General features: G+C 37.8%; 2 protein-coding genes across 10 annotated transcripts in view; one reads left to right on the top strand and one right to left on the bottom strand.

Moving 5' to 3' along the window:
* CDKL5 (cyclin dependent kinase like 5) overlaps positions 1 to 13,140 on the top strand; it is a 277,196-nt gene that overhangs the window by 78,578 nt on the left and 185,478 nt on the right. The gene's annotated exons all lie outside the window — the stretch shown is intronic.
* Positions 1,480 to 13,140, bottom strand: part of SCML2 (Scm polycomb group protein like 2) — an 81,578-nt gene continuing 69,917 nt past the window's right edge. For 2 of the 9 annotated variants that reach the window (XM_070750755.1, XM_070750756.1), the window contains exons 12-14: positions 9,744 to 9,998; positions 8,799 to 8,962; positions 1,480 to 4,725 (exon numbers count right to left, since the gene is read on the bottom strand). In XM_070750755.1, the coding sequence (XP_070606856.1) occupies positions 4,600 to 4,725; positions 8,799 to 8,962; positions 9,744 to 9,998 (545 nt within the window). In that variant the 3' untranslated portion in view covers positions 1,480 to 4,599. Of the gene's footprint in view, positions 4,726 to 5,682; positions 6,417 to 8,798; positions 8,963 to 9,743; positions 9,999 to 13,140 lie in introns of those variants that run through there. The other 7 variants (XM_070750757.1, XM_070750758.1, XM_070750759.1 and 4 more) reach the window with 7 other exon arrangements.

Genomic DNA, 13,140 nt, shown 5'->3' with positions numbered 1-13,140 from the left:
TCTAATGAGACACCTAAAGAACATCTTCATTCTGTGCATAGTCCTAATCCAAAATCCTTGCTGAACATTCCAGTTGTTCAGTAGGTTGGTTTTCCCAAATCCCCATCACTGTATACCCATTCATTGCCCCTAGTGTTATAACAATAGTCTGTTTTTCTTTTATCTTTTCATTGCTTTGTAGCTAAAGAATTTTGCAGAATTCAATCTGAATTGATCAATGGGACTAGAGGTGGTGATGATATGTCTTGTCCCAGTGACTGGCTCAGAATGCATCCTACAAAATTATCCTAGGACACATATATTTGTCTTCATTTGCAAAATAATTCTGCTAGCTGAACTAGATGTTGATTATATCTAATGCAGTATGTTCCTACAAGAAGGCAGCAGATACTATTTTGATATGATTTTGTTTTAATTTCATTATCAACTGTTTGCATCTTTGCTAATCATGTGGTTCATCAGCACAACAGGAGAATTTAGAACTACTGCTATCAAACGAAAAACACTATTCATATTTGCAAGAGGCCTAAGTCTTACTGTTTGAACATCATTTCAGACTGCTACAATTGTTCTTATTCTCAAAAGAAAATCTAGTTTTGGGCTTAAGAGTAGTAAAGATCATTAAGACTGCCTCAGCAAAAACATTGCAATGTTTTGTACACTGCTTTATTGGGATGGCTGTTTGGCATTCCATTCTGTATTGTAGGGCATGCAAAATGTAGCAAATTTTGGGGAAACAAATGCCTTTGTTTTGGGACAAGTATTCTGTGGGCAGGCAACAAATTGTTGACTTACAGGTTTAGTGCTATTTATAGTGCTTGGAAGAAACTCCTGGAAGCATTATGAGTGAACGTGGAACTGCAAATAATTTGCACTTAAACTACCTTCTCTTCCTGTCAGTTCATTTGTGCTAATAAAAGGACAGTTATAATGTTCCAATTTATTTAGGATTTATATTCTGCCTTCCTTTCAGGAGCTCTAAGCAGTATGGACAGCATTCTCTCCTGTAATGTTTATGACAACAATCCTGCTTAAACAGTGACTAAACCTCCCTGGTCCCAATCAACACCTTCACCACTATCATCTGAACCCTACACTTAGAAGCATGTTAAAATTTCAGATACTTCATGAAAACTATCACCATACTAAACTTGTGTGGGGTCTTTAGCAGATCTTTAATTCTGGAATAAGCAATTGACAAATAGACTGCCCTCTAGATTTTATTCTTGCCTCATCTGTGGATTCTTCTAAATTCTGTGGATTATGCAAAAAAAGTATTCAGAATTTTTTTAAGCACTCGAATTAATTAATTTGATAACCATTACAACCATCAATAAAATCCTTCTATTTCAGGTATCCATATCCAGCCTAGATGAGTCTGTTTGAAGGAAAGTGATAAACTGTAGTATGTTAACATCAGTGTTTAGAATTTTACTCAGATTATTACGGTAAATATTAGATCCTTTCCAACCATGCATATTATATTGAAGTATATTTTAATTGATGTATTAGTAAATACAAACACAGTAATGAGGTTAGTCAGCTACAGATTTAATACATTACATAATAAAAATAATTGACAAGTAAACATCAAGCAACTTTTATTTCCTCTTTAGATGAGAACATCTAGTTGAAAATAATGAAAAATATACCTAACTTAATTTATATCATGTCATATGCAAAGTTAAAATTTCATTGACATTCTTGCTTCATATAAACATTCGTATACTTGTAGTATACAATTACTTCTACTATTCAAAGACATAATAGCAAAATGAATAAGAGAATCCTCATAGTCTAAAATATTGTGTTTGTTTTAAAACCACTTTAAACATATAAAATTCCTTGAATGACATTTGTAACATTTTGTCTGCAATCCAATACAGAAAACAATTAGATTCTTTACACGATGGGTATTTTAGTATAATTTTAAAATACCTTTTAACAGTGTCTGAAATAAGTTATACTAAATGTCTTATTTAGTATCAAATTTGATTGTTTTCTCCCACGACTAACACACTCTTCAACTCTAGAACAGAGCTGTCAAACTTGCGACCTATGGGCCAGATGTGTCACGTGCTGGCCATGCCCATGCCCATTTTAGCGAAGGGGGGGAAGTTATGATATGTCACATGAAGCCGCCGTGACAACATGAGTTTGACACCTCTGCTCTAGAACAAATTCATGAATAGAATAGAATAGAATTAGAATTCTTTATTGGCCAAGTGTGATTGGACACACAACTAATTTTTCTTTGGTGCATATGCTCTCTGCGTAGATAAAAGAAAAATATACATTTGTCAAGAAATGAACATATAGATGCAGGATGGAGGAGGAGGAAAAAAAATTCCCATGGTACCAGAGGAAAGTTCATTGGCATAATATATGTCACCCTTAAAAATCACAAACATAATTATATGCCAAATACAAGCAATCATGTTTCACAATGAGATAAATAGGTGTGTTTATGTAACTTTGTCTTTTGATAGGCATCAAAAGACATGAAAGATATCACAGCCTTTAGAGCTTATTTTTAAATACCTGAGCATATATAAATAACTGCAACAGTTAAAGTTATATATTGAAGCTGTTGTAAACTCTTATGACAAGCAAAGTTTGCTAATATATGAAAATAGGACATCACCAAAGTGATCTCATTTAAAATTAACTTCAGTCATTTAAAGGAATACATTGCTTCAAAAATGGTTTGCAATTTTGCCATTTTAGTTTAACCTGAGGAATTAGTGTATTACTAATAAATACACTAATACACAATAAACAAGGCATTTTTAAACAACAAATGTGTATTTTACCTATAAGTTTTTTCCTATTTAAAAAGTAGTAAGAAATATAAAAACTACATTACTTTCAGGATTATGTCTTCTCTAACAACACTTGGAAAAACAGAATGCCTGATCCTCTATTCAACAAAAATACATAACTTGTCCCTGATATATTGGCAGTGAAGGCAAAATATTTTATTATCAGCACTTTTTGTAACTTACAGAGCACCAAGTTTCAGATGAATTATACATCCAAGTGTAATTCAATGCCTTTGTTAAAAGAAGTCACAGACTTTTTTTTATATTTGAAAGACCTTAGAGAGGCAAATTTTAAAAAGACATTCCACATCACCTCTCTCCCATTATCCCCCCATTCTTTTCCAGTTATTTTCCCAGTATAAAATGGCTCAGCGCAACATGGGAATTCAGAAATATTGCATAGTGCCCCAAGTTGCCCTGTATGAATCTGTCTATCAATTATTTCTTATTTTCCCTTTTCCTTCTCTCCATCTCCCTCCATGAAATGAGAAATAAACCGGACAGGTATTAATAAACAGTATAAGGACACATCCATCCATCAAACACCATTCACATGCAGTGAAAGGTGACTGAAGGTAAAGTTTTGCAATTGATTAGAAACTCTACAGATGCTGAAATCCTTCTGGATCCTACACAAAATGGTGGGTTTCATTGTGTTCTTTCCTGGCAAAAGGAAATTTGTTTGGGCAATTATCTTCCACACTTCATCAGGTCCCCACCAGGGAATTTTAACCCTATGTTCTACTGGAACAAATGTGATTGGTCTTAGGACACAGCTTGATGATATATCAACACTTATAAACTAGGGATAAAATGTATAAAGTACATTATGATTTAAAATGAACAAAAATCTGGAGTTTATCATCTGCCACAGTGCAAAAATACCTTTAAAACTCTTTAAAAAACTTGGAACACTATGTACAAATATATATTTATACACACACACACATACACAGGCATGAATCCACAGACATAAATATACAAGTGCATGAACATATGTTTATGCTAGATGGAATGTTTCAATACAATGTTTCTTATATAGTTGTAAGCAAACTGAAAGTTATTTGTTCACTTGGGAGTTGGCTGCTCAAATCAGCTATAAGTATAAAAAATATTTTCTCCTTAAATTGTCAACATGCTGTAAAAATGTATTTTCATAATTTAAATTTGTAAAAATAACAGCTTGTTTTTTTGCACACAACATAAACTTCCAAGTATAAGGCTATTTTTAAATGGAAATTTGCTTCACATAAGATATGTATGTGATTATATTAATTAAAGAATTAATCAATTAAAATACTTCCCTCACCCCAGCATAGAAATTCAACCATTTTTGCAAAATGAAACAAAACCCTCCACATTTGATTTTTTTAAACAAACAAACAAACAAACAAACAAACAAACATAAAGCTCCTTTGGAATTCAGCTGTTTTGGTTCTGAATGAAAATGTATCAGCTCAAGAGGTGAGAATGTATTTTGCAGCTTTTAATATACACTTAGCAGTACTTCTTCCCTGCATATTTTAAAAAGTTATTAAATACAATGTGAAACTTTTAACATTAAATCCCATATTTAAGAAATATCTGAAAAACAATGCTGATTTACGATATTTCTTTCTGATTAAACTCCTAGAAACAATATGCTGGAAATTTCTTTGTGAGCTGAGTAAGATTTTTTGATCCATTCAATCAGGCAAAGTTTCAGCACTATTGTTCTCTTTTTGAACCTGACCGTTGTCTTACTTAAAATGCAACACTGTCACTGTGCATTTGCTACCTAGAACTTTCCTTGCTTAAGTCTTTCTATATGATAACATAGTTTTAATGCTGGGCCCAGTTTCAGACCCATATACTTCATTATCATATCACTCCTCAGTAATAGAAGAGCCTTCCCATCAATTTCCTGTGAGGAAACAAGATAACAATAATTAATGACTAGTTTCAGAACAAGAATATTACTCTAGACTGACATAATACAAATCTCTCTCCTATATTACTTCCTTTCTGAGAGAAAAACAGAAAATCAAATTTGAACATCTTGGAAATTTTAAATGACACATTTTCATAATTTATTTACGGAATCAGTTAGAGAGCCGCAGTAGTATGACTTGAACTAGGCAAAGCAGCTTTGGATCTGGTATGGATACACCATCCATTTCCTTAACACAGAACATGGAGCTTTAGGACCTTGTCTAGATCTTGTGACCTAAGGAAAAAGTTTACTCAAGCCTTTGGGGGGGAAGAGTTGAGAGTTCTCACATGTTTTTCCATCTAGTTTCTCAATTTGCCATCTTATATCCTTTAACTATTTAATTTGCTTAAAATATATCCTTTAACTATATAATTAGTTTATTGTCCAGGTTCATTGGGAATCAGGTGACATACAAGTTAAAAAATAAATAAATGCTGCAACACTGTTAAGTAGGAACAGCAAAGATTACATACCAGATGAAAAGCAAATGTGTCTGCTTTGAATCTGCAAAAGCCTGAATCTGTGCTCTTTCAGTTCTCATTTTTGTTTAAACAATTTATTTTACTAGCTGTCAGAACAGCACTGAATCCATCTCTATACTGGTGATGGATAAATATTTAACACTTTTTTCAAGGTCAAGATATTAGTGGCCTGAAACATCTCCAGACCCTCAGGTCTTCCCCAATCCACATCCATCATATCCTCTTTGACCTTTCTAATGTGAAGAACACCTGATTTCTGATTCTGATGGGGGAAGCAGCATCTGGATTTTAACAATCTGGTTTTCTTATTTTTCAAGTTCTAATAAATTATTTGCCCCCAGAACATTATCCCAATGACCTTATTCACATATGGTATCAGTTTAGAAAAAAGAAACTAACAAATAGGTAAACTAATTGGAATCCATTTTAATACCAAATTCTTCAATAGAGCAGGAAGAACATTTCACATATATCAAGTTACATTTTCCTGTTCTAAGACTTTACTCTATATATTTTTGTGAAATTAATAATAGTTTGTATATTTAAACATATTCCCTTTCTAAGCATAATCTCTTACCCACTGTAACTTGCCTCTCATATTCCTTTCTTGGATCTTTATTTCTGTCTGCTTCCACATCTTGGCTATTCATTTTAAATATTTCTCCCTTCTTTGGCCTTCTCCGATGTCTAGTTTCCAAAGTATCTACTCTTGCTCCTATCTCTCTCCCATAAGAATCTTCCTGATTCTCTTTTTTAATTCCCTTAGAATATTCTCCCCTTTACTTGTGTCATCAATTCTTATTATTTTTGTTATTATTTCCTCCTTATCATCTTGTTTCATTTGTTTTGCCTGTTCCATTTTTTTTCATCTATTCCTTCATTTAGTTTATCCTCTTCCTGGTAGTCAAGATCACTTATTGTCCTTTGTGTTATATTTCCAAGTATTTCATCCATGCTGTTTAGTCGATTCATTATTTCCTTAAAATGCCTTGTCAGTGTCTCCTTTGTACTTTGGATTACCAATGCCATCTCTTCCCAAATTCCAATCTTTTCTCCTTGATGAAGCATCTTGTTAAATTTTATTGCATCCCTCTTCTGTCCAATAATCCAAAGACCATATATTCAAACCTATATTCACTCCTCAAAAAAAAAATTCAATATTTATAGTTCTTTGTATCCACAAATTAAGCAAACTGTTCATCTAGATAATTTCATAAATTTTCCAGAACCTCCTTATGTTCCTTCTATAAATTCAATCTTGTATTGTAATCTTCAGGGGTCACTTTAATGATAATGTCTTCTGTATTATCATATTTAAATCCTAAACAGTCAAATATAATGGTACCTCTGCTTAAGAACGCCTCTACTTAAGAACTTTTCTAGATAAGAACCTGAGCCCGAAAAAATTTCCCATGTTCAAGATTTTTTTGCCTCTACTTAAGAACCATTTTCTACTTAAGAACCTGAGCCCGAAAAAATTTCCCAGGAAATTTGAGAGCGGCACGAAGGCCTAGCCAATTTCCTGCCATTCCCCCTTTAATCCCGACCATCTTGGGCTTTACTGGGCTGCCAGAGGAGCCTTTTGATGGTCCTTAAGGAGGCTTTGGAAGTCTAGAGTGAATAAAGCATTTTCCTTTCTCTGAGCGCTTGGAGAGGGAATAAACCTCTGCCAGCCCCCAGAGAAAAGAAATGCTCCCTTCGCTCCGGGCAGCCCAGAGTGAACGGAGCATTTTTCTTTCTCTGGGCACTACTCAAAGTCCCTCTTTTTTTTTAAGCCTTAAAGTTTTGGATTTTTTGGATTCCCCTCACCTCACCTTCTTCCTTCAGCAGCGACTGTACTCCTTCCCCAACCCAAATTCTGAGCTTTTATTTCTTTCCTAATGAGTTTGCATGCATTATTTGCTTTTACATTGATTCCTATGGGAAAAATTGCTTCTACTTATGAACATTTCTGCTTAAGAACCTGGTCATGGAACAAATTAAGTTCTCAAGTAGAGGTACCACTGTAATTCCAAGATTTGGGGAATATGTTGTTCTTCGTTTCGTCAGCAGGTGGCACTCTTATATTGGATTTCAATATTAACCAGTTATTTAAAAAAAAATTCCAACAATGTAAAAAACATTTTTGATTAGATAATTCCAGCATTTCAAAATGCCTATCCAAAACAGTGTCTATCCAGTTTATAAGTCCAATTTTCTGTATTTTAGTGATTTTTCTGCCCTTTCCCTTTTAATTCTTTCCTTCAATTTTAAAGTTTTTTCAGAGTGCTAGATCGCTGATACCGTATTTTTCACTCCATAAGACGCAGTTTTTTTCCTCCCAAAGTAGGGTGAAAAATCAGCCCCGTCTTATGGAGCGAAGATGCAGGCAGGGAGGGGGGGAGGCGCTGGAGCAGAGGGGGGGCGGCGATATACAGTAGAACCTCGACATACGAATTTAATTGGTGCCGGAAGGAGGCTCGTGAGTCGAAAAGCTCGTATGTCGAAACATTGTTTCCCATAGGAAACAATGGAAAAGTGATTAATGCGTGCAAGCTGGATACTACAGTACTGGCAGCGAACTGGAGCAGCAGCTCCACCTGCGTCCCGGGAAAGCGGCCGCCCGGGCCGAGTGGATGGAAGGAGCCTGGCGGCGGGCGGGGCTTGGCGGCGGGCGGGACGCGCGAGGGAGCGAGTGATCCGGCGTGTCGGGCTGCCCGGGAAGGCGAGCGGTGCGCGGTAGGCGCGGGGACGGGGACAGGGGGGGGGAATCGTCTGAACGCGGTTCCGAGTTGGGGGTTCGGGGGGGTGCTGGAAAGCCCCCCAGGCCGGCTGCGATCTTTTAAAACAGCCGCGCCGCTTCCCAGCTGACTCCTGAAGCCAAAAGCGAACTTCCGCGCTTCAGGAGTCAGCTGAGAAGGGGCGCGGCTGTTTTAAAAGATCGCAGCCGGCCTGGGGGGCTTCCCAGCACCCCCCCGAACCTCTAAAATCTAGGTGCGTCTTATAGAGCGAAAAATACGGTAATTGTGAACCTCTCTTTTCCTGGAAATTCTTTTGGGGTTTCAATTTGAATGAAAAGAACTCGTCTTACCCAGTTCACACAGTTCACCAAAGTCCGCACCTGCATTATGCTTAGATGGTAATCTGTTTCTCCAGCTTCTTGGCAGCCATCTTAGACTGCTTCTTCTTCACATTGTGGCATAGAGGGAGTCAGCAGGAGAGTTGCAATCTTTCCTGTGACCTCACAGTGCACCCCTCTTTAGCTTTGCCCCCCCTACAAGGCAGCTTTGGCTCCTTTTGGAGACCACAAACAGGAAAAAGGCAGCACAAGAACAGAGAACTCCATTCCCTGTGACTGGTAACACTGCGAAGCTCCACACTCTCTACCCAAAACTGTTTTCTAGTGCAAGCCATAGTGGTAGTTTTCTGTTTTCAATACTCTTTTGAGGGAAAAAGCCTATTGGATTTCAGGAATATACTGGATTTTTAAATTTATTTCATGTGATTCTAGGCACTATTAAAAATAAATTGTACTTTACTTACATGTCTCCTGAAAAGTTCCACATGAGGTGCTAATGCCTGAGGATCTGCTTCTTTTACAAATTGCATTACGTCATCAATTGACCATGTTGAAGGGTCTTTGCTGAAGAGATGCGAAGATTCCTGTTTTAGTGCACTGAGTTCAGGTCCTGTTTTAGAACTTGCTGCTTAAACACACAAAAGGATGAAACTGAAGAAGCTGGAGAAATAACCAATACATTTTGAGGATACATGCACACATTCAAATAGCTTTTATAGTTATTGATGAATAGAAAACAGACACACACAAACATTATTTCCCCATTTTATGAGTGTCATTTGAAAGTATCTTGCTACTATTTATGCACACACACACACACACACAATGGGAAGGCATCTTTCCCAATCTGGTGACTTGCAATTCTTGGGTCCCCAAATTTATGACAACTTTCAAGAATATCAGTTGAACATTCTGTAATTATTTTAGCACCTCTGGAGAATACCTTAGTTAGAAAGGCCATGTTAGTAGCTTGTTTCTGTTAGTAATTAATCATACATGTTTATTTTTAAAACTATGTATTGGATTTTCCTTCAAGAAACAACATGTAAATAGCATTTATAAAACAAAGCAAAATTGTTCATTTTGGCAAAAATAATAGATTATGATTTATGTTATGATTCAATTAAAACAGAAATACAGAAGCAGAAAACAGATCTTTATAATCTATGTGATTTCCCTCCCTCTCCCTCCTGTCCTTCCATAAATGTTAAATTAATTACCCACAGTCTTTGTCAAGTAAGAGTGTCAGTAGAACACTGTGAAGATTCTGGTTTGAGTATGTCTGCTAAATTTGCTGGCTCCTTTTATAAACTTAGAACAATAAAATGCTTTTAGAGCCATTTTTTATGAATATGCATATTGATGTGCACACAAACAAAGCAGTAACTTTTAGAAAAGCTTGAGAATACCTTCAATCCTCTGTTGCAATCTCTTTCTGGCAACTTCACAATAACTTTTGTTCCCAGTAGCACTTGGTGCTGTATTTGAGGTAGCAGATACTGAAGGAAGAGAATGCCTAAAATAGGCTGCGTTCCCTGAAGTACGATATTCAGTGGAATTCTGATTGTTAGAACTTGACAGGGTGACTGAATTAAGTGCAGAATCCATTGAATTATCAGCAAAGTTGTGCTCTTTGGATGTTTCTTCGTTTGGCAGGGTTTCTGCTATACAGAATTTAACACAACCAGATTATTAGTAAAGTGATATCTACTATAAAGATTTTATTGAAAAGTTTACCTTAATATAAACATTTCCTACTTAAGAAAACTTTACAAAGATGGGTAGGTTAACAACTCTGCAAGGAACATAGTATTACTAACTATCCAACTTTACTGGCTACTATGTCATTTGAATCAGAAAGATTAATTAGCAATAGCAATAAGATTTCACAGTGTTTTACAGCCCTCTCTAAGTAGTTTACAGAGAATAAGCATATTGCCTCCAACAATTTGGGTCCTCATTTTACCAACCTTGGAAGGATGGAAGGCTGAGTCAACCTTGAACCCACTGAGATTCCATCTGCCAAACTTTGGCAGCTGGTGATCAGCAGAAGTAGCTTGTAGTACTGCACTCTAACCACTGAGGTTTTACCATCTTTACCTGATTAATAACTTTTTAATTTTTTTTGGGGGGGGGAGGAAAAAAGAAAAATACTGAAATAGAAACATAAAAGAAACTGATCCAACTTATCAATTTTCTTGACATTGATAGTAAGCTGTCTAAAAGGCGAAGAAATAAGTATGGATTGTCATGGTGAAACCAAAGTTTAGAAAAGGCAGTTTTGCATGCTGTGTGCAACAAAGAAAAATCCTGCCAACTGTCTCACTGGTTTAAACAGCAAAAGAAATTCCTGGGACATTTTTTACCAAGAGTTATTATTTTACCAATAACTTTACTGAAGATTCCATATGGGTACAGAGTAGAAAGGCCAATTCTAATGATGTCATGCTAAATAGCATAGGAAAACTTTCCCTTTTCTCCATGTATCTCCCATAGTCCATTGCTACCAATTATTTGCACTCACTTTATTTTGGGAATGGTCTGTCTGCCTGGGCTATTCCCAGCTGGTCACCTTGTGGTATTGGGCCTATCTCAGTCTTCCAGTCGGCACATTTGCATTCCACATCCGCCCACCCAGCCTGTCTTACATTCCAATGCCTTCCCTCCCCCCCCCCATTACTGTTTTCTGTGAGCAGGACTGTGCAATGAGTCAACCATGACATGCCAACCGTCCAAAAAGGTGATTAATCCTACAAAACAAACGTGTTGCTATACCATGATCTTTTTGCACTAATTAAGCTATTGGGTCAGTCTGGGTACCTAAAGTGGAACCTCTACATGAGGACAGTGCTCTGTGTTCTCTTTAGACCTGCTTCATTCTTCCTCCTCAGCCACCTGGGTTTCGGTTCCGCCTGAAGAGGGGTGGCTGAGGAGGAAGGATGAAGTGAATCTGACGAGAACGCAGTGCTGCCGGTTTGCCTCAGCCTTCATTAGAAGAGGGAGGCGGCGAAAGCAGAAGCCTCCCGTCCTCCCCTTGTTGGAACGAAACAACAAGTTGGCTTACAGAGAAGGAAGTGGCAGCAGCATTTCAGCTTGTTACAGAAGTTGGTTTACAGAGGAGGAAGTGGAGCGAGATGAACCTACCAAGGGAGAGAGGCGCCCACATGATGGATGACAGAAGCTTGGCTTTCCCCCCCGTAGTCCGGTGGGGGCAGCTTCTCACATGCTTCTGCGGTGGCGGGCAGCAGCAGTGGCAGCAGCCTTCCCGTAGTCCGGGGATAGCGGCTTCTCATGCATTTTGGCAGCGGCGGCCGGTGCTAGCCACCAAATTGTGTGAAAAGCCGCCGACACAGGACTACAGAAAGGCTGCTGCTGCCCCCGCTTCTGACCGCCACCCAATAGCATTTGGTATATAAGACACATCCAGTTTTTGGTGCACTTTTTTTAAGGTAAAAAGGTATGTCTTATGCACCGAAAAATACGGTATGTACTTAGGCCCCAACTTCTTTGCAGGGCTGCCCCAACCGCAAGAACTGTGAAAAGGTACAACTCGCCCCTATTCTAAAGTCCTTCTGAGGTGCTCTTTTCTTGTCAACTTGTCTCTTCTGCACTTCCCTTGCTGCTTTTAGTGCTTTTGATGCTTTGTGCACTATGGGCCACACTTCTTTCAAAGTACTTATCCATTAGGATAAGTACTTATCATAGGACCATGGCATCTTCATCCAAGGGTCCACAATAAATCAAATAATTTCTGTGTGGGTTCCAGCTTTCAGTTTTACAGACTTCATTAGGTGGGTTGCTTGTCTAGCTTGGAAAATGCTATAGGCTTCTTTAGCTTTCTTAGCCTCATCCCTAGCTTCTCGGGATCAATTGGAAGAACTGATATATCCTTAGCTGTCTTGGTTTATGTATAGTTTGTTTGGGTTGTATGATTTTTTTTAATAAGGGTTTTTAAAACTGTTTTAATATTGGATTTGTATATGATGCTTTTACTTGTTATGAGCCGCTCTGAGTCCTCGGAGAGGGGCGGCATACAAATCTAATAAATAATAATAATTATTATTATTATAATAATAATAATAATAATTATTATTATTATTATTATTCTCTACCACTTTGAGGTTGACCAGTTATCTTGTGCACCCTGAGTCCAACAGGGCCCTAAAGAGCCAATTTACTCCCCAGGAGAACACTGAAATCTTTACCCTGACAGTCTTAGGTACAATGGAGCTGCCTACCATCAGGTTACCTTTTCTCCTCACTTTCAATCTCATAGAAGACTGGCCCCATCTTGGCAGGAGTCAGAGTTTCTGCCTCTGCACTGGACACAGGGGAGAACTCTATAACTTGTTGCCCTTCATGACTTTTTTCATTGGTTTTCAGTGGAATTTTTTCTTTGGTTAGCTCAGAGGCAGTGGAGTAGTCATCAGCAGTGGCATGAGACACTTGCCTGCCTTTCCACACAAGAACAGCAACCAAGGTTGTGACAGGGTCTCTCTCTTCTAACTGGAGGTGCAGCCCCCTTTCCCCCTCTAGAACCCACTCACTTCTCCATAGTGGGACTGACTCTCCAGCCCAGTATGTTCATGAAACTCCATCGGGTTGATCTCTACCTTGATGGCCACATAGCACCACATCCACAGGTTGCACGGCACCTCCCCGTGGTAGGGAATTCTGGTACTATTGTTTGTTCAATCTCTGTCAGAAATGATAGACCAGTAAGCATTTAGGCCAGTCTGTTAAGTGGCTGGCCAAGCAGTGTAAATCTTGAATACACTTCATTACCGGTCACGTCCACTGCTTTAG

The sequence above is a fragment of the Erythrolamprus reginae genome, chromosome 4 (assembly GCF_031021105.1).
Source record: "Erythrolamprus reginae isolate rEryReg1 chromosome 4, rEryReg1.hap1, whole genome shotgun sequence".
NCBI lineage: Eukaryota > Metazoa > Chordata > Lepidosauria > Squamata > Dipsadidae > Erythrolamprus > Erythrolamprus reginae.
Note: the sequence above shows the minus strand (reverse complement) of the source record. Positions and strands in the feature narration are given on the sequence as shown.